Below are 27519 nucleotides of genomic sequence, written 5' to 3' on the forward strand. Positions count from 1 at the left end.
TCACACATCATCGTGGTAATTAAGGTACTCTGAGCCCTCGTTCTCGTAGATATTGTTGGCGGTCACTGCCTTCCCGTCCTGGTTGGACATCCATCGTCTTTCTTTGGTTCTTGTGTTGTACTCGTACATCTTCCCAGAGGCTTAAGTAAAGGATACAATGTCATAATAAAATTCAAATTATATTAAACCTAGATGAATGTGCAACAACTGCAACGTACAGATGTTTATCACTCACAAGTCCTTCCCAGTTCTCAGATTACGGTTAAATTGAATGAAGAATTGGTCAAATTCCCAACAAAGCCTGGAATGAGATTATAACCTTTTGCCACAAAGGCAAAGCTGAACTATGCCGCCGGAGAGGGAGGCGAACACGCGACCTTTGAGGTCTTGTGGAACTACCCATTATACCACTTGGCCAGCAGTGAGCGTTAAGTAATGTTAAATGTGAAGCATTTCATTGGTGGATATTTATAACATGTATACTTGCCTGGATCAATGGCCATCCCATCAAAATCCCGCGCCAGTAATGAGGTACCATACACCGGTTTGTCACGTCTTAAGACGTCGCTATTATAATTCATGGCCTTGATCTATGGAAAAGATAGTCAAATATCATTTGAATTTCTCCCACTAAAAATTTTAAAGAGATCACAGTATCGTAACTGTCAACTGTAAATGGCAAAATATGAATCTAGTTCAGTATCATGGACTCTTGATACCTCCGCTGTTCTATAACAACATGACAATTTGGTGAACCGTCTGGACTGAACAAGAGTGGTTATATCTTTCACCCAGACAAAGGCATTATGCCGTCTAATGGAAACAAAAAGCAGATCTACATGGATCTATCTACATTTAACCTACCCTGTCTGGTACGGGCAAAGAAAGAACTGCTGGCCTTATTCCTTTCTTGAGATCATCATTCCCAACCATGGACATTGGATGAATGTGTTTTGGCAATACTTCCTTTTCACTCCTCACTTCCTCTGTACAAGGGAAAAATACTTGAGTACTGTTACGAGATTAATGTACTTATATATCCCAATAGAGACCCGGTTTCCTACAGCTCCAATCATATATAAAACTTACTACCATGGTATAAGTGAAAAGTTGTTGAGTACGGCTTTAAACAACAATCCTTCAGTTCATTCATTTGATGCTCGAGTAAATCTAAATTGTTGACTAGGTCATTGCCATATTGAAAAGTTTGCGAATACAAATCAATAACTACGCACAATGAGAAAGATAGAATATAATAGTCAAACGGATCTAATAATACTGATGCTACTTTCTGTTAACTATATACTCGAAGGTCGAAAATGAATTCGGTATTGTTGAATTGATCTCTGCTGACTCCATGTTCTGAGAAATCAGTTGTCATACCCATTGCTTCATCCGCTCCTCTGGTCATAGGCTTTACGGGAGTAATTGGTCTGTGGAAATAGAATATTAGATCTTTATATTAAGGTTCGACTGAGCCTACTCATACAAACGCAGATATGTATATCATGTGTTTATCGGTTATTTAACCTTTTTATGAAATGAACACTATGCTGTAGTCTTATACATTTTATTCATGCATAAAATGGGATTATTCTGTTGGTGATCAAGCATACCCCAGGCCTGATCCCATTGCATTATTTTGATGTGTTTGTATATTAAACAACACATTAAAGTATACAAATACAGCGTCACTAAATCAGTAACGTCTAATACATTGCAATTAACATCACTCCATATATTTTTATTTAATTCTGCATAGGTCTTAGTGCTGGGGGAGTGGTGGAGGCGGGGGGGGGTGCAGTTACTGCTATCTTCGGATTTACATGAACAGTAAGGATAAAACTGTAACTGAGGTAACTTGACAAGAGGCCGTATTTCACCCGGTTACGTGTGAGCATTTGCCAACTATCACACTGTTGTCGCTGCTCTGGCTTGGTTCCCTATGCTGTAGTCGCCTTTTATATAACATGCCCCTCTTCATCATTTGGTTAACTGTTCTACAATCAAGCCTACCTTTTTCTTCTTTTCGAACAGCAATAGTAGATTATACAAGCTGTCAGTAGTAGGAGCAGAAGAAAACCAACAACAGAGCAGACGATAACAGCTATTCCGGTTGTGGTCTGTACCCAAGGGGTCTCCTCGGCGTCATATGAGGTGACCTGTTCTATACCGTAAGCCGACCAACCCGCACCTGAATGGTAGCGAATAGCAAAACTGCATGGTGACTCAGTTTTTATTTTATATTTGATATATGAATATTTGTTCCGGAGAATTAAAAAGAATGACGTCTCGGTAAATGGGACAATTACTACCTAAATATCATATGTAATTCACTTTGTACACACCTAAATCATAGTCCATTGTTTTCTCAAATTTGAGAGTTTTATTTATTTATTTTTAAATAAGATGCATGTATCATAATAATGAAAAGACCAGCACCAAAAGTAATATTTTATGACCTTTAAATGTACTTTCTTGAGCCAATTCCAGGTCAAATACATTGTATGTTTTTATTTACCTGTTTATACTGGTATATTTGGAAACTTAAACAGTAGACAGAACTACGTAAACACTATTTGGTTATATAGAGCACACACCTGTTATCGCTGAGGATGGGGACCCGGAGCTATCGGAGACGAGACTAAGTGCATTCGTACTACTCAAAATGCTTTTGGTGACATCCACATTGTCCACGGAATTTGTGCTGTTGTCAGATAGGACATACGTATGTACCGTCACAGGTTTGTCTCTGGAATATAAAGATACACGATATGCTCTTAATGTATCAGACTCTAAGGAAAGGGAATAATTCACTTTGTTATTCACTGGTTTTGTCTTTCTGGGTACTACGAAGTGAGAATGACTTGATCTAAATCTTGGATCGTAACACGTTTTCTTCTCAAGCTTTACAGAAGTTGTAAATCTGCAGGGCATCCAGAGAAGTCAGATTTCTCTGGAATTTGTCAAACATCTGGGAATTTTTACCCAGCTGAGAATATTTTGAATACAGTGATCTTACTTGGATAATTTGATGAATTCCTGACATAAATATTATTGTGATCTATAAACACACTTAAAACTGATTGTTTACAATGACAAAACAATGAGTTCGCACGATATTTATTTATTTATTCGATTGTTGTTTTAAGCCTCACTCAGGAATATTTCATACGACGGCGTTATGGTAGGAGGAAACAGGGTAAACCCACGAACATCTACAGATTGCTGGCAGACCTACCCACGAACAACACGATATTAAAAATACATTTAACCATTATCAGTTCTAATGAAAAGAGAACAGAACAGTTATCCCATTTTATACCCGGTTGCGAGCAGTCGTCGTCTGCCACTGATTGTGTCGTCATTCGCTACCCCATCTCTCTCCTCTACACACCAAACTCGCACAACAGCGCTGGGATAAACGGTCTGGTACACCAATGCTAGGTCGTTCACAAAATTTTGTTGGACTGCGTGGAAGTATGTCTTGCTGGTGGACAGAACGAAGGAAATGGCGTTGATTGCTGGATCAAAGGTATCGATTCTCAGCGCTAGGTTGTTGACAGATGTCCTAGTGGTGGCGCCATTGTCCTGGGACATTATATATACTAAGTACTTAGTGTCCACTTCCGCCGTGGCCTTTAGTGTCACATCGCCTACAAGTAAGTAGATAATATAAGATTACATCATAGTAGGTAAACTAGAGCTGTGACCAACCCTACCCCTAATGGGCGAATTCAGCCTCTTCCCGATTTACCTCTCAGGCTTTTACTCCAACTGTTTATGCAAACGGTTAAACAGAAGTAACTTATACACCTCAAGAACTGTGGCCAAAGCAAAGACAGGTAAAAATAAATGAAGCCATGTTAATAGCAATGTTAATAGCATCAATAACTGATCAAAATGCTACATTGTCACATTTAATATAGAATAGCATGAAAATATTGCAGAGGGACCAGGCCTTGGGAATGATTTGTCCATCAACAGAATCCTGATTTTTGCAGGGATACAATAGTACAAACTGTAGCATAACGCGTCATCCTAAAGCACTGATATTGACTATAAAATGACAGTGTATCTACATTATGCAGAAGACTTCTAACCTCACCTGTGTTTTCACCAACGGCAAACAAATAATTGTTGGTGTTTTGGACAAGGAAATAGGTGACAAGCCCGTTTGACCCCTGGTCAGCATCCGTAGCTGATACGGTTGTGATCTGATTAGTACAAAGCCCATTGTATGCGACTTCGAGGTTAAGGAAAAGTGTTGTAAAAACCGGATTGTTATCATTTTCATCTAAAATAGAAATGGTGATACTAGTGGATGTGCTTTGTGGCAGTGTTCCACCGTCAGTTCCAATCAGCAGGAAGTTCAGAACGTCGTCAGTTTCTCGATCTATAGCTGCTTTAGTTGATATCACACCTGTAGATGAATTAACCGACAGCAACTGGCTTGCGCGAAGGCCGGCGGAAGTGGACATGTTAAACGAGAAACTGATGGCAGCGTTGACTCCAGTGTCTTTATCGGTAGCGAATATATTCAAGACGCTTGTGCCTTCCACCGAATTCTCCATCAAAGTGCTGACGTAAGACGATGAGCCAAACTCCGGAACTTGGTCATTTAAGTCCGTGACGCTTATAGTAACCTGGACTTCGCTGGAAAGCTGAGGGGTGCCATTATCCTTTACCCTACACAGAAGAACGTACTGATCTAAGGTTTCTCTGTCAAGGTTTGCGTTAGTCGTGATGTCACCGGATGCAAGATCCACCGTGAAATGATCCGCACCTGGTTGACCGTACACCAGTTCGTACTGCAAGGCAGAATTAGCTCCGGTATCGGCATCTGTGGCGGCGATTCTGCCAGCCGAGGAACCCGTGGAAACGTTCTCTTCGATAGTGAAGGAATATGGCGAGGACGAGAAAACTGGTGTGTTATCATTAACATCCGCTATCGTCAGAGAGACTGTAGTAGAGACACTGTTTGCTGAAGTGCCCTTGTCCGTGACAACAACGACAAGGTGATATACCGCGGTTGTCTCCCTGTCTAGTGTATTAGCTACTTGTATGATGCCGTTTTCACTTTCAATCGCCCAGTCGTTGTTTGTGTTTCCGGCAGAGATAGTGTAGACCAGATCGGCGTTGGACCCCTCGTCCACATCGAAAGCTGTGACTGTAAAAACCACGGAGCCCTGTGCTAAGTCCTCGGGGATACTTGTGTCGTAAGTACCAGTGATTACAGGAGAGTTGTCATTCCTGTCCAGAATTTCCACGGTTACCGTGCTAGTACCTGTTTGGGCTGGTGAGCCTTGGTCAGTGGCCTCAACGGTCAGCTCAAACCTGCAACAAAAGTTATACTTACAAACGGTATAGGCCATCGGCAATTAATTTTCATGCAAAACTCACGGTATTAAATACCTTCATCTGCGTAATGTACATATTACGGAAGTCGAGCAGATTCCTTATACTTTTAGGTTTGTTTTATAACAGGTAAAACAATATTGTGCGAATGCATGTTCTTACATGTCACCCATCAGTATATATACATACAGCTACATAACAAATTATGACATTCAAACAATAAACCTGTCTCTTGTAGCTGAACACGACAAATAATGGTTTTATTGTAATGTAATTTCTAGACACTGAAACCGCTACCTAGAGAGCCCTGCCGATGATTACAGTTGCTTTTAAAAACAATGGCTGTACGTAATAAGAAAGTGTCTTCTAGAAAAAAGTCTTGGCTGTCTATGTGATTAGTTATCCATAGAACATATGCAAACGAGTCGTCCTATTTGGTTTTAAGGCTCGGTTTATAAAGCGATTGAGTGAAATATCCTAAGTTGTGAGTTCGAGTCTCCCTCCAGTCAGAATTTTTACAGGTATCGATGAATACAGTTATTTTACTTTTGGCATTTGTGGATCTATAATACGTATTATTTAATGCGAATCTTTTAAAAACAGTTGACTAGCACACTCACTTTGATGTCGTCTCTCGATCAAACGATGCAGACGTAGTAATTATCCCAGTAGTTGAATGAATGCTGAAATGTGTTGCTGGGGAGATGGTGTACGTGAATGCTGCATTAGAACCAGAATCTATGTCCGTGGCAACGACAGATGTTATAGAAACGGACAAATCTATGTCCTCAGACATAGAAACAGTGAAGGTTGCGGGTTGAAATACAGGCTTGTTATCGTTCAAGTCTGTAACAGTCAAATAGACGATACATTGAGAGGAAAGTGACTCAGGAGATCCGGCGTCAGAAGCGCGTATGACCAATGAATAATACGTCTTTGTCTCGTAATCAATGGAGGCGGCTGGGTCTGTCCGGATTTCTCCTGTGGTACTATCCACAGTAAATACCGATGTGTCTCCTGTAATGGCGTCGTAGGAGATTTGTCCGTTTGCACCACTATCAGAGTCTAGTGCAAGAACCACTCCTACGGAAGACGACCCGGCTATGTTTTCATCAAAAGTGAAATAATAGGAGTTCTGTGTGAACGTAGGAGTTTCATCGTTAACATCAGTTAGCGTAACAGAGAACGTCATCGTTGACGACAAGCCACTGCCGTTCCCGATTTCGTCTTGAGCCAGAATACCAAGCGTGTAACTCCGTGGAGCAGTGTCGTAATCTAAAGATGCCCAAATCTGGAAAAAAATGATCATTGAATTGGGCTTAACGCTACATAAGCAACAGTCCATGCACCCATAGCGAGGAGAGAAAGAAACATGAAGTGGTTATATACTCTATGCAATTACGGATTATTCATGGAACAATTTATGCTTCATTGTAAGAGCTTTGGCAAGCTGCCTGTGGGAAACAGTATCACCTTTATTAAGATTACACTTTCTAGTTATAGCTCAGTTTCCAGAATACAAAATTGGCTGAGACCATGCTGGTTTGGAACCACCGACCTAAGTGTGGTACCCAATCGCCCATTTAATGAAGACATTGTTACTCAAAACCGCTTTTTTCTATACCTACCAATCAGCATGTGAGAAGACAGTATCTGAGATAACTGACGTGCTTGGAATGTATATTCTTACCTGGATGTTTCCAGTAAATGAATTAATGAAGAATGGAGATCCGGGCGTATTTCCCGATTGGATAGAGTATACGACATCCCCATGAGTTTCAGTGTCATTATCCATTGCAGATGCCGTCAGAATTACCGTACCCACTGCCGTGTTCTCTGGAATGGTCACCGATGTGTCGCCGGTGAATGTTGGGGTGAATTCGTTAACGGGAAGAACCTGAATGCTAACAGAAGTATAGGCCTTAAGAGGGGGTGTTCCTTGATCCGAAGCCTCCACTGTTAGAGTGTGGAATGTTAATGTTTCGTAATCTAAACTTTTACCAGCGGAAATCTGTATTGTGTTCCCACTAACAGCGAATAGACCAGCCACATTCCCGGCTGTTATGGAATACACTAAGTCACTGTTCACGCCGTCGTCGTCATCCGAGGCTACGACGGTCACCAAAGCGCTGCCGGCAGCTGCAATCTCTGACACACTTACAACGTAAGAAGTCGGTGTAAATATGGGATAATTGTCGTTGACATCATCAATGGTTATATCAAGAGGAACGTCTGCAGTCCGTCTGTCCGGTGATCCCGCCGAACTATCAAGAACTCTTATCGTAAGGTTGTATACCGCTGTTCGTTCTCTGTTTAGTGACCCAGCCACCTTTACAACACCGGTGGTTTCCTCCACCGCGAAGTGGTTGTCAGAGTTTCCTGACACAATAGAAAAGCTCAAAGAACCATGAACACCTGCGTCCTGGTCAGTAGCCGTTACAGTCAGGACGGAAGTACCAGGAGCAACGTCTTCGCTAACAAAAGTCTGATAGGAGCCTGCAGAAAACTGTGGATCGTGCTCATTGACCGGTTCCACAGTTAGCGATATCAACGCGGTAGAAGATAAAGATCCGTCACTGACTTCAATGCTAAGATCATAAGACGTGGTAGTTTCGTAATCTAACGCCGATGTCACCGACAATTCACCTGTATTTGCAGCCAACGTCAGATCACCATTTGTGTTCCCAGACAAAACACTATGCGTCAAGCTAACAGAAACTGTATCAGCGTCTGTACACGATAGTGTCAAGAGACTTCCTGAAGCCGTTTCGTTGGGTGTAAGTTGGTATGTGTCAGGGTTACAGACGGGCGGGTTATCGTTCACATCTATCAATGATACAGTCAGTGATGTAGTTGACGATAGGGAAGAAGTGTCAGAGCCATCTGCTACCGTGATTTCTAAGGTATAATCCGGCGTTGTCTCATAGTCTAATTGCTTGTTTACTCTAATTATCCCAGATGTAGGGTTTATCTGGAATGCATTTTCTGTGTTTCCAGCGGTTATAGAAAATGCAAGTGAATTTTCATTCGTGGACAAGTCAGCATCTGTAGCATTCAAATCTGCTATCGTAGTACCCACACTTTCGTTTTCTTTGATAAATACAGTATATGGGCCTGCAGGATCAAAGTCAGGCGTGTGTTCGTTTATGTCGCTGATGTAAACTGTAACGGTGACATTTTCACTAAGAGACCCATCTGAAACCATGACATCAAGAACATAAATCGACGTGGTTTCGGCATCAAGGGTGCCAGAAACAGTCACAAGCCCCGAAGAACCATCAATGGCAAACGGTATAGATGAAGTGAGAAATGAAGACACTAAAACTGCGTTTGCCCCTTCGTCATTATCTGTGCAATTAACTGTTACAACGGAATCCGAAGAGACCGCATTCTCGGCTATGTTCCCATAATAATAGGAAGCAGAACAAGTTGGAGCGTTATCGTTGAAGTCTGTGAGATCAATCATTAGCGTAGCGGTGCCTGTGCGTGCGGGAGTTCCCAAATCGGTGGCTAGAATGGTTAAGCTGTATGAAGAAGTCGTCTCTCTGTCCAAAGTGGCTGAATTTCTTATATCTCCGGTAGTTGCGTCAATGGTAAACTTGTTACCCGTGTTACCACTAAATATGGAATAAACCAAGGTGCCTTTAAAAAAGAAAGAAAAAAATTGTCAGAAAACCTGTAACCTCCATGCAGCACGGCATATTCAGGCAGATTTCTATAACACTATAAGCTAACTGAATGAAAATTCTGAGATCCGTTGTACTGGAAATAACCCATTGCAAATAGTTCATATGGTATCAAGTTTAAATTTTTTGAACCAGAAGATAGAAAAAATACGCCAAAGTTTTAATTTCCAGGCATATTGTGAAACGTGCAATATTACTCGTTGAAAAAAAAATCGTAAAAGATCAACTATTAAAAGAGAAAAGAGAAACAAAAGAGAAAACTATTAAATATCCATTCTTTGAGAGTCAACACGTTTGAGTTTTTCTTATTTTGTTTTAAGAGATATGAATCTCAGATTCCAGCTAAAATTATAAATAAATACCTGCTAAAGTTGTGTCCTGATCAGAAGCAACCATCTGATATATGGAAGTATCGATGGCAACTTCTTCTCCTACAGACACAGAGTATGGAGAACAGCAAAACTGAGGGTCGTTGTCATTCTCATCTGGAAAAGAAGCAGAGAAACCAATGTATATTAAATAATTAAATCGGCGGTTTCTTAAAGTTGTAGAGCTGACATATCTTACTGAACTTTCCATTACACCGCCAATCACGCGTTAACCTTTCTTCGTGGTTTTATTTTAGGTCACAAGACGTAAGATCTCGGAACACTAGATTGCCGATAAAAAGGACGTAATTTACACTCACTATATCAGTAGAGGATTTAATTTATGTTAGCTCCATCCGAGGTCATGAATTTTAATTTATAAGATAATGGTTAGAATTAAATGATCGGGAAAAGTTGGACAATCTGGAAGCAAATAACACGTTATTCACAGGGCCATTTACACTTCATCACGAAACAGCTTGGCCAGACTGCATTTATCGAGACTATATAAGAGATTATCTGACGTGAAAGGTATTTTAACCTGGACCAAATGCCTTGATATTGCTTGATTATGCCTTGAAAATTTGTAGCTACAGTTCTTGACAACTAAAAGTTGATAAAGTGGATCCAAAGTGACAAACAAAACAGCATGAATTAAAAGTAGCAATTAAATTACAAGTTTCCACTTCAGACAACTTACCTGAGATAGTAATGGCTATGTTTACAGATTCAGTTAGGCTGGAGACGCCGTTATCTGACACTAGGACAGACAGTGTATAACTGGAAACAGTCTCCCGATCGAAACTCGATCCACTAGCAGTAGAGACTTCACCTGTGGAGGCGTCAATGACAAACAGACCGCTACCAGAGCCGCCCACTATAGAGTACACCAAATCTTTATTGGGACTATCGGTATCTGCATCAGTACAAGACACCTGTGACACAGACACGGAAGGTGCCGTGTTCTCTGTTATGACAGCGCTGTACCACGACCTTGTGCAGACCGGAGCTACATCGTTCACATCTGTGACATCTACCGTCAGCGAGTACGTTGCAGTTCTGGCAGAAGGATTCGTGCCCCCATCTACCGCGAGCACATCCATCGCATAGGAAGCCGTGGTCTCCTTGTCTAAAGACCCACTCACAACGACAACACCGGTGGTTGGGTCTATGGTAAATTTACCTGATGCTCCCGTGGAGATGGAATACGTGATCGTACCATCCACGCCGCCGTCCGCGTCCGTGGCGTTCAAATCTATGACAACGTCATTGACAGAACTATTCTCGGCCACACTCTCTGTGGAGCTGGATGTAGGGCTGAAGACTGGTGGAAAGTCGTTGTATCCCGTAAGTTGCAATGACACAGGAGCATCAGCCGTCAGCCCTCCTCCATCTGTTGCTCGTATGACCAGACTGAATGAAGTCATAGTGTCATAGTTCAGATTTGTGACGTCGTCTACAATTAGGCGGCATTCTCCAGAAGGAACATGCTTCTCCACCCGGAACACGTTACCAACGTTGCCGCTGAGAATACTGTATGTTATATCCCCATTGGCACCCGAGTCCTGATCAGTACTCGTCAAGCTTACCACTGTTGCTCCAGACGCTGTGTTTTCTGATAGAGAATTAGAGTACGATGCTGGGTTAAAAACAGGCGAATTATCATTTACGTCTGTCACAGATATCAACAAGGACGTTGAAGTCGTCCTGAAAGTGTCAACGTTTCCCGAATCGGTGGCTAAAATTGTAAGATTGTATGTGTCTGTTGTCTCCCTGTCAAGAGGCGAATTTAATCTCAACTCTCCTGACTGAGGATCTAAACTGAACGCAGAGATAGCTGGAGTGAGGGTAAAGCTCACGGTGTCACCAGAATCAGCATCCACTGCGGAAACGGTGAATAAGCTATCACCAATCGCCGCATCTTCAGGTACGTTTTTACTGTAAGGCAATCCTGCGAACGCCGGGTCGTGTTCGTTGACGTCTGAAACGGAGACCACTATTTTGGCTGTGGTAGATTTAGTGGAAGTACCACCATCTACTACATGAATAACGACCGTGTATAAAGAGGAAGTTTCGTAGTCAAATGCCGAGTTTAAGATTAGAGAAGATCCACTCATAGCTAAAAATGGTCCATTTCCAACGACTGCATTCACAGAGTATATGCTGTAGGTCATATCCCCGTTCGCTCCATCGTCAAGGTCATTGCAGGTTAAGGATGCTATGGTTGTGGCTACACTGGTATCTTCTCTGAAGAACACCGTTTGTGTTGCTGGTGAACACTCCGGGCTGTTGTCGTTGACGTCGTCCACAGTGACGTAAAGTAAAGTTGTTGAGCTTTTAGCAGGACTACCCTTATCAGTCGCAACAATGTTCAATACATAAGAAGCAGCTGTCTCATAATCTAGAGTATCTTTTAAGGTCACAGCTCCAGAAGACTGGTCCAAGTAAAACTTAGGATGCGATGCCATTGTGTACAAGATGACGCCATCGTCTCCGGAATCCGCATCATGGGCCGTTACCTGGCTTACTGTGGACCCAAGGGAAATACTTTCCACCACAGTGTCGTTGTATGACGCTGAGGTGAATATTGGGCTGTTGTCGTTCTCACTGGTGACTAAAATTGTTACAACAGCCATAGTTTTCAAAGAACCCGATCCCCCACTTCTATCGACAGCAGCCACTATCAGACTGAAGGACGGTGAACTCAATGTGTCGTAATCAATAGATGACGTCGATTTGATTTCCCCATTACCAGAGTCAATGGTAAAGATACCCCCATTGTTGCCACCTACATTAGAAAAATAATATATGTTACATCTATTTTATTGGTATACGGATATGAGGGTGGTAATATTTATGGATGATAAAACCTGATCGGCAGAGCCTTAGAGACAAAATCATCTTAGGTAAAATCCCCTGTCGTTTGACGCAGTTAAGCAAGTACTATCAAGCCCACTACCATATTGGTACGATCTTTTGTCCACTCATTTCACATTTTATATATTGTATAGAAACACAATAAAGTTCTTAAAGCTGATAAACTGGGTATGATGAGCTGTGTTTAATTACTGCTAGTCTGAATGCATTTGAATGCAACAACGGCATGTAATATATACCAGAGGAAAAGTTCAAGAAGACACACCTTTGCAAAACATGTACAGTGGTACAAATTAATATTAGGCTACCGTTTAATTACGATCATGATTACTTAGGACTTACTTATAATCGAATAAGTGACAACACCGTTGTTTGTGGTTGACGGGTCGTCCAAATCTATGGCTGTAACTGTTACAATGACACTAGCTCCTCCAGCATCAGTCTCAGACACGCTACCGCTAAGTATGAAAGACAGTTTGGTATTATGCTTTGTGAGAGGCAAAAACAGCGATCTAATAAACGTATGTATTTAATCCATTGTCTGTAAGACACCGGTGAGGATAAGCGCGCAACAGCGCTTGTGGGGCCGTCTCTGCAGTCTTTAATACGTTGAACACCAGTTAACCGCCAACAAACACAGAATGGAAGTCACACGTGAAAAAGTTTGTTAGCAGCTTGCCAAAGGTCGGTGGTTTACCCAGAGCTCTCAGCTTTTCATCACCCATTTAAATAACCGCTATCGAATTAATAAGTGAAAAAATTATTGCGTATGGCGTTGACTGATAAATAATTTATTAATAAATAAATGGGTTTTCAAAAATACAAGACTTCATCATTTCCATGCATGACTGTGCTTACATAACGTCTAAACAGTTATTCGTACGAACCGTTGACCACATACCTGTACGCATTAGTGCTAAATATTGGGGCATTGTCGTTGACATCCGTTACGGTGACTGTCACGGTGGCCGTGGCTGATAGACTTCCATCAGACGCCTTCACCAACAGTATATAGGAACCCACAGATTCCCGGTCGAGAGACGTCTGCAGAAGGATCATCCCACTATCAGTGTCGATTTGGAAATTTGGATAGGACGTCACAAAGCTGTAATGAACTTGTCCATCACTTGTGTCCACTGAATCGCTGTCAGACGCCGAAACAGAGGTAACAGAACCTCCAACAGCTGTGTCTTCTACGATATCCACAGAGTACGTTCCTAAAAGAAAAGAGTACTTGGAAATGTCAGCCTACAGATTCTATTTCTAATACCCAGAACTGGTCTTGAAAACCCTCTGTGTTGACAGAACGTGAATCCACCCATTTCTAACTTAAGACAAAGATTCTACCACTCCAAAGAAGCTTAAGCAACTGAAGTAATTTTTCTTTTTTACTGTTGTATACAATATTGAATACAATTTAGGCGACTTGAGTGTTTCCAAACCAGCGACTGGACACAAGACAGGCCGTGGCCAGGGGGAATGATATATTTTTGCGCTCGTATATAGACAACAAATGCCTTACACCTAAAATTTCGTAAAACAAGTTTTTTTGCCCGTAAATGATGTTGTCAAGGTTATAGCGCCATAAAGCGACGTGATGAAATTGATTTCGAAAGTCTGGTGAAAACGACACTATACGTCTTGTTTGTACAAAAGATAATCTTCTAAAAAATGCTCATTGGATATCTACATATTTTCTTTGTTGTGTTTCCTTTTTTTTTGTTTCGTCCATGTCTTGTGTTTCCTTTTTTGTTTTGTCCATGTCTTGGTGGTATCATGACTTAATCATTCTATTGAGAATAGAATCGACAGTTAGAATAAATAAGACACTTCCTGGATGGCTCAAAGTATTGATCCCCAAGTCAGAATAAGGCTCTGTTAGAGGTAAAAGTGTCCAGTCGCCTTTTTCCATTGGTTATTAGTGACAAAATACCAATTATCATACTGTCTTGCTTTGGTACAACTGTTTGCCCACTGCTTTTTTTCTTGGGGGTTGGGATGAAGGTGGGGGGTTCGATGTTGAAGATATTTTATTCCGGTACCTGAGTTTGTGTAAACCGGAGCTCCCTCGTTGACTGGACTGATGTTCACTGTCACTTGAATGTTTTCTGTGTTTGTCCCATCAGACGCGGCGACTGTCAAATCGTACGATCTTGCTCCTAGGTCGAAGTCTACCAGTGCCTTCAGAGTGAGGTCAGAGGACAAGATCTGAAATATACCGGTGTCCCCGGATGTGATGGTGTAAGCGACGGTTGCATACGTCGGATCCTGGTCAGCATCCGTGCAGGCGAAAGACAGAATGACGTCATTCACAGAGGCATCTTCTGCCAATGAGGTGGTGATTGCTACGCTTGGACATGATGGAGTGTTGTCATTAACGTCGGTTACACTAACTGTGAGAGTTGTGGACGCGCTATTCGTACCGACCTGTTCAACGGCCTGGATAACTAACTCATATGACGCTGTTGTCTCTCGATCCAGGTATTTGTTGACCTGTACTCTTCCGGATGAGCCGTCAATGATGAAGTTGTTGTTGCCATCACCAGAGACAATAGAGTATATCAATTCTCCTTCCGGTGACGCAGAACTGTCTGGGTCGGAGGCGGTGACGTCATCCACCAACTGACCAATCGAAACAGATTCAAGTAGTGTTTTTGAAAACGTTCCGCTGAAGGCCGGACCCCCATCATTCTGATTTGTCACAGAAACTATGACAGTAACAATGGCTGATTTGGGTATCGGAGTTCCGTCATCCTCGGCTGTGATTGATAATGTATAAGACGTTGAACTTTCGTAGTCAAGTGCACCTGGAAGAGCAGTGAAAAAATATTTCAACAGCCTTTTTCCTGAAACTTCATAAACCACTTTACTTTTTAAACTTTACCGGAAATGATATTGTCTAGAGGCTTAAACGGCATGATACATAAGCAAAAGTGATTTACGAAGTTTTCTTAAAGTAGGCCGTAAATGAGCCACAACCAAAGTAATGTCACTTACAAAAAAAAAAAACAAACAAACAAACAAAAAAAAACACCTTACGATGCTTTGTTACATTGGTACCAAGTGCTTTGGAAATTTTAACAAAACTACTTTTCTACAGCAATGTCCGTTTCTTTAACGTCCTTGTCATTTTTGAGAAGAGTAAGTCTTCTAGACTCTTACTTGTCAGCGTGACTTCCCCTGTGGAGTCTACGGCGAAATGGGTACCAGATGGCGACTGTGTCAGTGTATACGTCAGGGTGCCCAGAGCTCCATCATCCGGGTCCGTACAGGAAAGGGAGGCAATCAAACTCAGGGGTAGACTGCCGACGTCTGGGAACATTTTTGTAAATGTACTAGTATTAACATATTTATGCATATATCTGATACGAATGAAAATGTTTCTCGAACATCCAAAACGGAGAATTATTCCAAGGCTAGTTGAAGCACATTTCTAGATTTGCCAATTAATAATTATTAGACCTAAACAGAAACTCAGAAAGATTAGTGTACATATATGTACGAAGTTGTCACCACCATTATCAATCAATCAATTATACCATGGACTTGGGCACTAACGCCATCCTTGAACGTAATCTGTTGTTTCTTCTATAAAAACTGGGCACTTTAAAACGGACATGAAAAGAATTTCCAAGTGGTGAACGGTTATTATTCGTCTTTCCACACGTATACGATCACATAATTGTACTGAGCATATATTCAGTTTTCTAACCTTAATTTGATTCTGTCACGTAATTATAACAACGGCTAAAAACACCAAAAGATTGCCAATTTACATTGTCAATGTATTGTATTGGTCCGTGGTCGGCGATATATACATGTATGTCGCCAAGCCAAGCTAATATTTGTGTCCCTGCCTAATGTTATGTTATATGGAACTTACTAGTATTTTCCGCATTAGTGAGGGTTCGGAAGGCAGGACTGCAAGTCGGAGCGTTGTCATTTACATCTGTCACGGACACCGTCACCGTGCCAGTTCCCTACACAACAAACACACGCTCTCAAAGGATCATACCTGGATCTCATACCTGAAACATTTCTTTTCTAGCATTTATTTATTTATTTATTTATTTGTTTAATAGATTTATCTATTAACTTATTTATTTGTTACAGAACTCAGGTGTCCTCCACCATATAAAGTTGGACTCCAAAGTGCCTCGCGTTAATCGCTGGAAAGAAAGGGAGATTCAACACGTGAACTCGTGACAAACAATCACCCTCATAACATCCTCATCACATAAATTCAATTCAGTTTGAACTACCGGTTCAATCACACGATGTTGGCGGTCAACAACCTCCTATAGCGACAGAGTTTGGAGGCCTACACACAACTGGGCGATTTTATCGTGAATTCATGAGACCAACGTCTGTTAATTGCTGTTTGCCTATAATACTAATCTTTGTGAAATCTTGTTATCAGATATTACTCTACACTTAGCATTATTACACACTCATATGAAAATGCCATACAAATTATTGGTCATAAGCATAACCGGACTCTTCCCATCGCTGGATTGAACAGCAATCGATTAACATAATATGTAAACGCCATGACCTCTTAAACCAGCACTGCATGACCCGAGCGATTTCTTCACACTAAATCACAAAAATAATTTGTCAGAACGCACCAGGTAATGTTTAAATTTGCATTTGGCTTATAGTGCATTAGTATTCAATAAACATTTGGTTTGAAACTCATTGTTCATTGGCTGTAGAAGGACCACGCGATCTCGTGAGGAATGGTCACGCCCTTTGGAGTTCAGCCAACATCATACTGTTTTCATTTCACAAAATTTTCTGCATACCAGTGCTACTCCCTCCACATCCAGGCGTTCGCTTGTAATAGGTATTTCTCCTGCAAGAAAATCGTCAGCAATATAGGCCTGTGAGAGCTTGGATCACCCAGCCGAGCTCGCTTAACCTCAATACCTGCAATCCCTCACCGTCTGTTGCTGTCACAGTCAACACATAATATTTTACTCCGGTCGTCAATGCCTCGTAGTCTAGCTCTTTAACCAGTACAATTTTTCCCGTAGCAGTATCAACTTGAAAATTGGCAGATCCGCTCTGGCTAACTGAGAAAATAAGAACATTTTTGTTAGGATAATAAGCCATATTTTACATTGTATCGATGTGTATATATGCATATAGATATGTTAACTTTTAAACCTCATTGTTTTTTTAAACAGAGAAAATGATACTTTTAAAATCGGCCAAGATAAGGTCGAGATAAGCAAAGCAGACTTTGTTGGTGGAAAGTTTATTTCTTTCTTAGGTTTGGATAATTACAACAAACGTTGTGAAATTTCTTTGACACCAAATCACGCGTTACAGCGAGGTTTGCATGTCATCAGAGAGACTCGTGTTCAGAAGTGGGATTTTCGATTACATAAACTGTGTATTTCATAATTAGTATTACCCTCTATACTCCCTTTTCCCCTATATAACCCAAATCCTTACTTTACCTGATAAAATCGCATACGTGATCTGGCCATGTGTCCCAGCATCGCTATCAGAAGCCGTGTATGTGGTTAGGGCGGTAGTGGTAGGCGTGTCCTCAGCCCAGGAAACATTTACCTCGGGCGATGAAAATGCGGGAGCGTCTTCATTGACAGGATCTATCGTTACAGTAATATGTACATCCTCGGTGTTCACACCATCAGAAACTTCCACAACCAAGAAATAAGTGGTGGTCCCCGACTCGTAGTCCACAGCTGTATAAATCAAACAAGACAATGCCCAATTCGACGGAGTGAGTTTATAGGTGAAGGAAACTGGAGTGTCGGGAGTAAACTGTCGTCCTTTGGCAAGTTACTGACGAACTTTCTCACGTGTGCCGTTCAGGTATGCGCACCATACTGGCCACACGAGCGTCGTCGACTGCTTATTATCACCAAAATCAAAATAATAGTGAATGATATAATTAAAGACGTACAGCATAGACAGTAAAACCAGATCAGCGACGACAGTGTGATAGTTGGCAAATGGTCACACGAAACAGGTGAAATACGGCCTCACTTTACCTCAGTCAGGGTTTTATTCTAACTGTTCAAGTAAATGCGTAAATAGCAGCAATTTACACGCCCAGGGATTTATTCTAACTGTTCATGTAAATGTATAAATAGCAGCAATTTAAACGCCCACCGGGACAGGCATACCGGGAAACCACCGGGAAAGGCACCAATCCCTGTACAAGTTTGCTACTGAAATATGTAAATCGTGTGTCCTAGTAATCACTCAACAACAAATCACTTCCTGGGAGGCAGCTTCAGGTATACAGTACGCTCAAAGGGGAATTTTTGTCTCATAATGCTGAACCGTATTAGCTTTAGAAAGTTACTTGGTTTTCATGAAAAGTGAACTTTAAAGACAGTTTTAAACTGCAGGTTGTTAACGATCACATGATGAAGAGTACGTTAAACAGACTTACCGTTATTCAGCTGGACAACCCCAGCTGTCGTGACAAGGAAGGCGCCGTCAGTGTTACCGGAGGTGATCGTGTATGACAGCGTGTCGGACGTGTCAGGGTCGGAACAGGAAAGATTCTGCACCTGTAATGTACATACCACAAACATGCTCATTAATCAAATAATATCATACCTTTACTTCGTGACACCTAATGGACTCGGAGTATAAATGATATGTTCCACTTTTCCTCTATGTTCCCCCATGATTTCAAGCCGGACTGAATGTAAATACTTCGCCTGCACACCAAAACAATCCTTTACACGCTAATTCTGCCAAGTGATACCAAAGCGCGATCAAAACAGAGAAGTATTTTATATGGAGAGACAAACATTTTATAAGGACAGAAAAATGTTTGTTTTAGTTTCCATTTCGATCTTTACACAAATGTTTTCCTCCTCAATAAACATTCCTGGTCATACCCCTTTTACGCTTCTTAGTTATACCGCTTTTACTGTTCCTTCATTTCTTGATAAATCTTTGTATGAGGAGATACTTACACTTGACCCCGTGGGTAAGTCCTCTCCTATGGGGACGAACAAAGAGGTAGAAGAACAGGATGGACTGTTATCGTTGACATCAGTGATGGACACAGTGACCGTGCTTGTGTCACTACGGCCTCCGCCATCAATGGCCACCACCGCCAGCAGGATAGGATTTACTGACAAGCCCTCAAAGTTAACCACCTTCACCAGTTTTATCACCCCAGAAGCCGCATTCAGGTAAAAGTTATTTCCAGAGTCTCCAGCTGAAATGTAAACGTTTTCAACAAAAGATGAGACGATTTAGCTTCAGATTTAAATAAACAAGTCAAATTCGCATCCTGCAAACAGTCGATCTCGTCCTGCATTCATGTTAAAAAGTACATAGGATGTCACAAAATTGCAACGACCGACTGAAGGAAAGACAGAGCGACTTCTAATATGCATTATGTTAGATTACAGAAACTTACATAATATGGAATAGGTAATCGTTCCATCTGTGCCGTAGTCATCGTCTGTGGCTGTGATGGTGGTAACAACAGCTCCCAGGCTGCTGCTCTCCGGAATCTGCAAGGAAGATAGGAAAAGCCAGTTCTGTCACAAATCTCCCAATTACTTAACGATAATTATGTTATTTTTCACGAAAGAAATACTCCTACACCCAAAAATTGGTGTCTATATTAAATTATATTTTTAATGTCGACATTTTTCTCCGTGCTCTGTGCAGTTTCGGGAACTCATAAACCTGAGTATCACCATGTAAAATGAAATATTCTTGAGTAACAGCGTTTAACCAACTCTCAGCCATGGGCGAAGCAAAAGTCATGTACGGAGTAGTTCTTGACAATCACGATCACTGGACAAGTAAAAAGCGTACTCACCGTGACCGTGTTTGGTGCCACAAAGACTGGATCATAGTCATTTGTAGGGGTAATGGAAACTAGGACTGTAGTGGAGCCCGTCAGCTGAGGACTGCCTCCATCTACAACCTGGATAACCAATGTATAAAATGAGGGGTCATTGTTTGGTGAATCCACGTCCACAGCCGCCTGTACCTGGAGTTCGTCACTGACGATTTGGAACTTTGAGCCTGAGTTCCCGCTGAAAATAGAATAGGTAAAAGTGACCGTCTCGTCGTTGTCTGTTGCCGTCAGTGCTAGTACGGAAGTGGATATCGGTTCGTCCTCATTTAGGGCAACGTCATACAGCGTTTGAGGAAACGCTGGCGTGTTGTCGTTGGCGTCCAGAAGCGTGATCACAATGAACCTGTCCACACTTTTTGCGGGGACTCCATTGTCCGTGGCGCGGACTAAGATCGTGTAGTTGGTAATTCCTGACGGTGGATCGCGTTCCAGTAGAGAATTCGTCATCACCACGCCAGATACAGAGTTTATCCTGAAACTTCCTGACTGGGCAGCGCCATTCTCTGGAATACAAAGAACCAAACACTAATTTCTGCAACTTGGCATGAGAAGTCCAAAACTCTATCAAAATGAAGACTGGACAGGGTCTAATACAAGGACATTTTGATACCCTCTACAGGTTGCCAGATTACAACACATTCTAAAGGAAAAGCCCAAATTATAGGTAATATTACCAGATAAATTCAACTTAACTGTTTAAATAAGTTCCTTATACTCAAAGGCGATGACTGTACAAAGATTTATGAGTTTATAAGATTTGACACTAAAATCTGGTATATAAGTTCAGGATTCGTATGAAAATTAAAAAGGCCTAATTAAAAAGGTGTAAGTTGCCCTGCCTTCATGCACATTACATGATATTCTTGCACCAGGAAACCGGATGGCTTCTAAATTTGAGAAAAAGTCTGAAAATCAGCTGTAGGCATTTCCCCATACGTGGTTAGCGCGCTAGCGCAGCGTAATGACCCAGGAGTCTCTCACCAATGCGGTCGCTGTGAGTTCAAGTCCAGTTCATGCTGGCTTCCTCTCCGGTCGTACTTGGGAAGGTCTTAAGCAGCCTGCGGATGGTCGTGGGTTTCCCCCGGGCTGTGCCCGGTTTCCACCCACCATAATGCTGGCCGCCGTCGTATAAGTGAAATATTCTTGAGTACGGCGTAAAACACCAATCAAATAAATAAATAAATCAAAATTTCACCATGCATAAACAGCTTTACCCATATTCTAATCTATCCACACCGTCTCATATACCCACCATCAACAATGGAGTCTATGGAGTAGGTCAGAGTTCCATCAGACCCGTCGTCAGCGTCTGTGGCGGAGATCGTCACGATAGGCGAGCCTACAGTGACGTCCTCCTGGACAGTGTACGGCTTACCGGAGACGTAAACTGGAGAGAAGGTGTCCCACGCCGGGCTGGCATCATTCTCCGATGATACCTGATCGGATGAAGGAAATCATAGTTTGTGAGTATGTCTTAAATATGATCTGCCAGTTTGAATATACAAATACTAGTACATCAGTTAACATCTTAATGTGAGGACATCCCAATGTAAATTTTTGGTGGCATTCTTTATCTGTTGGGCAATACTATGTCTGTTGCTTGTGTGTGAAATTACGCAGAAAGTTATCCAGGAATTTGAATGAAGTTTTGTGCACAGGATGGCCTTGGGCTAGGGGCAAATCCCCTTAATCGACTTCCTGATTTAAAATACATTTTATAAATGTATTCGTGATCAATGACACAAATAAAAAATACAGTCCCTTTGTATGTAGTACGGGAATTTGTACATTTAGCTGTGGCGGAGAATAAGCTCTCAGGGTGCACTTTGGGTTTTACCTGTATTATTACTGTTGCAGTTCCGATCTTAGGGACCGTCCCTCCGTCAGTACCAGTTATGATAATTTCGTACTGGTAGTTCTGAGCAGACAAAGCTTCGTAGTCTATGGGGTTACCCGTTGTTTGCAGGTCATATCCTGATAAGGTGAACTTGGGTGTGACATCATCACCAGAGGCAATGGCATAGGTAATGTCTCCGTTACCAGGAGAGAGGTCAGGGTCTGTACAAGTCACTGTCACAAGACTCACACCTAGGAACAACATGACAGCATGTGGGTTGAAATGATCGCACATCTTAGAACATATTACAATGGAAAGGTGATACATGGTACTTGGTTGAAGAATTTGGTTTGTGGTTCACAACCAGCATTTGATCTCGGAACCCCATATTCAAAGACTAGCTTTCTATCTACTTTTTATAATAGCCAAAGGGAAATTCCCACCTGTTAATGCCAGTGTAAGCACTTGAAAATTGTCCCCGTTATACATTCTACGATGACTATCGAAAGGAAGAAATTTCTCCATAAAAAGAATGTAGTTAGGTGAAGTTTACTTAATTGGAAACAGCAGTGTTTTTGCGTACCGACAGAAACACGGTCTGAATTACAAGGCGGAACTCACGCATGATACAAATAAATAGATGACAAGTGACGGCTGTCTTTGAATAGGATAAATATATACATCATGGCATCACCACATACCCGATGCCGTGTTTTCCAACACTGTTACGTAGTAGACACTAGGTGAAAACGTGGGCGTGTTATCATTGATGTCATCAAGTGTAACGACCAAGCTGGCTGCAGCTGAATTCCCTGCAGAGTCTGTCACGGCCAGAGTTAACTGATTGAAAACAAGTCTTGCTCCAGCTTCATCTCTGTCCAACTTGGTCTTCAAGCTAACGGTCCCCGAGGATGAGTCTATCTGGAAGTAACTTGTGTCACTACCTGTTAGAAAAGAAGTAGCGATCAGAAGGTGAACTGTGATAAGGTAACAAGGCCACGCCCTTTACTTATATGGTGTACCAAAAACAGTTAAAACACTCAAATGTATAGATGCACACTTTTTGATTTAGAAAAGGAAAAACACATATAAATTACAGCTCAGATGGTGATGATTGTGCCAGTGTTAAACATCACTGGGTTTGCACACGGATAACAACTTCTGATTTACTTGTGTGCAGCGTTTCGATTCGCATCGCCGTGAACCAAGTGACGACATAACCTCGCTAAAACTTTTTCTCTCATCAATTCTTGTTGATATACTTTTGTTGTTTAAGTTATTTATGTACTTGAATGGGGTTTTACGCCGTACTCAAGAATATTTCACTTATACGACGGTGGCCAGCATTATGGTGCAGGAAACCGGAAAGTCCGGGGCAAACCCACGACCAATGCCGACAGAATTTCCCACGTTGACCGGAGAGGGAGCCAGCATGAGCTGGGCTTAAACTTACAGCGACCTCACTGTTGGCTCCTGGAATATTGCTCACCGCTGGCACGCTAACCACCCCGGCCATGGAGGCCCCTTGTTTTCCTTACAATGGATATGGATTGGCATTTTAGTATTTAGTATTTCTATTTATTTCATTGGTGTTTTACCCCGTACTCGAGAATATTTCACTTATACGATGACGGCCAGCATTATGGTGGGGGGGGGGGGGGAACCGGTCAAAGCCCGGAGGAAACACACGACCATCCGCAGGTTGCTGCCAGATCTTCCCACGTGCGGCCTTATAGGAAGCCAGCATGAGTAATGGGGATATGTTGCACAATTAATCCCTAACTGAACAATGCTGTACTATCTTGCCTGACAAGGAATTTGTTATACAATCTTATCGGACAGGGCATATGCTGTACAGTTTTACCAGACAAGACGTATGTTGCACAATTTTAGCGGTCAGGACATATGTTTTACAATTTTACCGAACAGGGCATATGCTGCAATCTTACCGGACAGGACATATGCTGTACAATCTTACCGGACAGGACATATGCTGTGCAATTTTACCGGACAGGACATATGCTGTGCAATTTTACCGGACAGGACATACGCTATACAATTTTACCGGAAAGGACAAATGCTGTGCAATATTTACCAGACAGTGCATATGCTGTACAATTTTACATGACAAACAATACGCTGTGAAATTTTACCGGACAGGACATATTGTGTAAAAACTTACCTTACAGGGCATATATGTCGTACAGTCCTAGGTGGCAGACATGCTGTACAATATTACCAGGCAGGGGATGTTGCATACAAACTTACCTTACAGGGCATAAATGTTGTACAATCCTACTTGAAAGGACATATGCTGTGCAATCTTACCGGACAGGGCATACGTACACAAACTAACCTTACAGGGCATATGTGTTGTACAATCCTACCTAAAAGGACACATGCAGTACAATTTTACCGGATAGTACATATGCTGTACAATTTACCGAACGTTGCATATGCTGTGCAATTTTACCAGACAGGACATATGTTGTACAATTTTACCGAACGTTGCATATGCTGTGCAATTTTACTGGACAGGACATATGTTGTACAATTTTACCGAATCTTGCATATGCTATGCATTTGTATCAGACAGGGCATATGCTGTGCAATTTCACCGGAATGGGCATATGCTGTGCAATTTTACCGGACTGGGCATATGCTGTGCAATTTTACCGGACAGTGCGTTGCATATGCTGTGCAATTTCACCGGACTGGGCATATGCTGTGCAATTTCACCGGACCGGGCATATGCTGTGCAATTTTACCGGGCAGTTCATTGCATATGCTGTGCAATTTCACCGGACTGGGCATATGCTGTGCAATTTTACCGGGCAGTGCATATGTTCTGCAACCTGACAGCTAAAATGATCTGACAGGTCATATGTTTTACAGCATTGTACAATCCTACCTGACACGACATATGTTGTAAGAAAGCCTACCTAACCGGACATATATGCTGTATAATCTTACCTGACAGGGCATATGTCAAAACATCACCGGCGTCCGCATCGGAGACATTGAACAATCCAGAGACTGGTGTTCCAACAGCCTGCTCTTCGTCAATAGTCACGCTCAGTGTACCGCTTATCACAGGATTTTCGTCATTCACATCTTGTACATTAACAGTCAATGAGCTGGTCCCTGTTACCGCTGCTGTATCCGCACATCTAAGACAGGAAACATATATGTGTTGATTGCTATCTTTTTATCGTTTAATACCTGTAGAGTGAAACTATATACACCAGAACTCGTGCTCTTTCATTTCCATTTTGATTTATACCTTGTTTTTTTCTTCTTCAAAAGCTTGGATTCTATGGTGGGCTTTATTGTGATCGACTGATAAAGTGACACAGATTTTCTACTCTTACTTTCCCATTTTGAAGATATAACTGGGAAGGATACTAGTGCAACGTGTCCAAATGAGCTCTTACACGTTAAATACCAGGTTTGTGGTGAAAAATAAAAATACCTCTTAATAAAAAAGAAACACTAAACAATCAATCGAAGGTTGTAATATAATACTGCCAGTACCCTAACACCATGTAGCTATACATACATTTGGCTGGTGGGTGTAGGCCTACTCACTCTATGACAAGAACAAACTGTGTCGTGGTTTCATAATCTAGAGCCACTGTGGTCTTTACATCCAGGCTGTTGAAGTCAAACCGCCTTGTGGCATTGTCTGGATCTTGTTGGACTATAGAACACGTATAAGGTACCGTTCCGCCGGATGGCGCCACTGTGTACACAACAGATCCCACGCCTATGTTCTCCGCTTTACTTGTACTGTCTGGTAGAGATGTGAATGTAACCTGGGCATCGGCTACAAAAGATGATGGCACAAATTATAGAACCAGTGTAGATGTGGCGAATATATGCCCGTTTCAGTAACGGTGTGACAGAAATGGCTCCATCCTCGCCTTGACGTTTCAGCAAGATGTGTGGAAACGTTCAGGCTTGTTCAGATTCAAGTTTGATAAAAATCAACCAAGGCATAGGTAGCATTTGTGAGCTGAGTATAGTTTATATGTCATGTGTGTCGAATTTTAGTGATTTTTGTAGTTTTTTAAGCCCTGCTATTTTACAAATGGACCTGACTAAAGAGCAACGACGCCGTGCAATTCCCCAAAATGATTCCAAGGACAGAAGCTGAATAAACGTTGACAACAATGTGTAGAATGAAGACAATTTCATGTCGGATTAAATGTTTTTTTAAATTTTATGGGCTATATTCCTTTTATTTTTAAGATTTTTAATGGTTCAGACACCGGTGAAATGCGAAACATGACCATTTTCAAGACGGGATTTCTACTTGGCAAAAGTATCATGATGATCGTGGTAGATCACTTGCCTTCCACCAATATGACACAGGTCTATGCCACACGATGAATGGCTTGCCACCTTAACTTGCCAAAGGTTGGTGGTTTAACAGGGGAAATTTGGTTTCCTTCGCCTACAATATCCGGTGTTGACCTTAGTATAAGTTAACAATTCTTGAGTATGACGTTAAAGAACAATAAAAAAAATAATAAATAAATTAACAAAAAAAATGATGTGTCTCCAGGACTATGCTGACAATCACTGTATCATGTTTATAGAAATGCCAGAATTATACACCACTACTGTTATAAACAAACACTTGCGTTTATTATATAACCAATACACGTGTTTTCACGTCATATTTGTTCTTATTTCATAGACTATTTCGCGCTTTGATTAAAACTTTTTCCACGCAAATAACGGCGGTTAAGTTTATGAGTAAAGGAAACCGAATGCTCGGAGTAAACCACAGACATTCGTCAGATACCTAACAAGCATTTATACTTAAAGCCACAACCGAAACAACGGGGCCTCCCTGGCCGGGGGGGGGGGGTTTAGCACGCCAGTCTCTCCAGCGGCACGTGGGAAGGTCTGACAGAAACCTGCGGATGGTCGTGGCTTTCCCCTGGGCTCTGTCCGATTTCCTTCCACCATAATGCTGGCCGCCGTCTTACATAAGTGAAATTTATGAGTACGGCGTAAAACACCAATCAAATAAATAAATAAATAAACAACCAAAACAACCAGAACTGGATTCCAACACGCAATCACATAATTCAAGGGACATAGCCGAAGTGAGCCAGAACTTAAAAATATCTGAGTCAGCCAAACCCCTCAAGTAATTTTGAGAATACTTACGCTTGTTTTGAGGCTACAACATCTGTTTTAGCGATAGGACTGGACTATGCTGATGGTCCTATAATGTGTAATGAACATCTGGCAGACTATTTTGTCCCCTCAGAAATTAAGTAACTGGCAAATATATATATATATATATATATATATATATATATATATATATATATATATATATATATATATATATATATATATAATACGACAGAACGATACAAATCTCACCACTGAATTGTAAGAAGAACCATATCATGAAAAATCGCGCCATAAATTTGACCCTTAATTCCCCCGAACGTCCAAGCAAAGTTCTGTTTGGCGTCATCTTCCGCCCACGAAGCGCCTCAC

The 27519-nt window shown here is 41.6% G+C and overlaps 1 protein-coding gene across 1 annotated transcript; it reads right to left on the reverse strand.

Annotated features, from left to right (window-relative positions):
• On the reverse strand, window positions 1-27519 carry LOC135467065 (protocadherin Fat 4-like). Its single transcript, XM_064744825.1, has 30 exons — window positions 27400-27519; window positions 25585-25822; window positions 24970-25166; window positions 22698-22940; window positions 22009-22247; window positions 21412-21595; window positions 20118-20662; window positions 19707-19803; window positions 19255-19502; window positions 18720-18840; window positions 17755-18003; window positions 17219-17364; window positions 16173-16269; window positions 15452-15601; window positions 14332-15096; window positions 13191-13506; window positions 12632-12747; window positions 10113-12200; window positions 9407-9529; window positions 7634-9000; window positions 7049-7309; window positions 5979-6649; window positions 4109-5337; window positions 3326-3656; window positions 2601-2752; window positions 2017-2194; window positions 1384-1433; window positions 865-986; window positions 488-590; window positions 1-140 (listed from the first exon to the last, which is right to left on the reverse strand). Exons 1-30 carry the CDS (start codon window positions 27494-27496, stop codon window positions 1-3), a joined length of 10863 nt encoding a protein of 3620 aa, XP_064600895.1. The 5' UTR covers window positions 27497-27519.

The sequence above is a fragment of the Liolophura sinensis genome, chromosome 6 (genome assembly GCF_032854445.1).
Source record: "Liolophura sinensis isolate JHLJ2023 chromosome 6, CUHK_Ljap_v2, whole genome shotgun sequence".
Lineage (NCBI taxonomy): Eukaryota > Metazoa > Mollusca > Polyplacophora > Chitonida > Chitonidae > Liolophura > Liolophura sinensis.

Excerpts from the sequence above, each read along its gene's own strand:
- LOC135467065 (XM_064744825.1), bottom strand. The coding sequence starts at position 27,496 with ATGACGCCAAACAGAACTTTGCTTGGACGTTCGGGGGAATTAAGGGTC. Across the intron at positions 18,004-18,719 it reads GGTTGTCCAGCTGAATAACG|CTGTGGACTACGAGTCGGGG; the intron begins GTAAGTCTGTTT and ends TGATTTATACAG. Across the intron at positions 2,195-2,600 it reads CCCATCCTCAGCGATAACAG|GTGCGGGTTGGTCGGCTTAC; the intron begins GTGTGTGCTCTA and ends GCTACCATTCAG.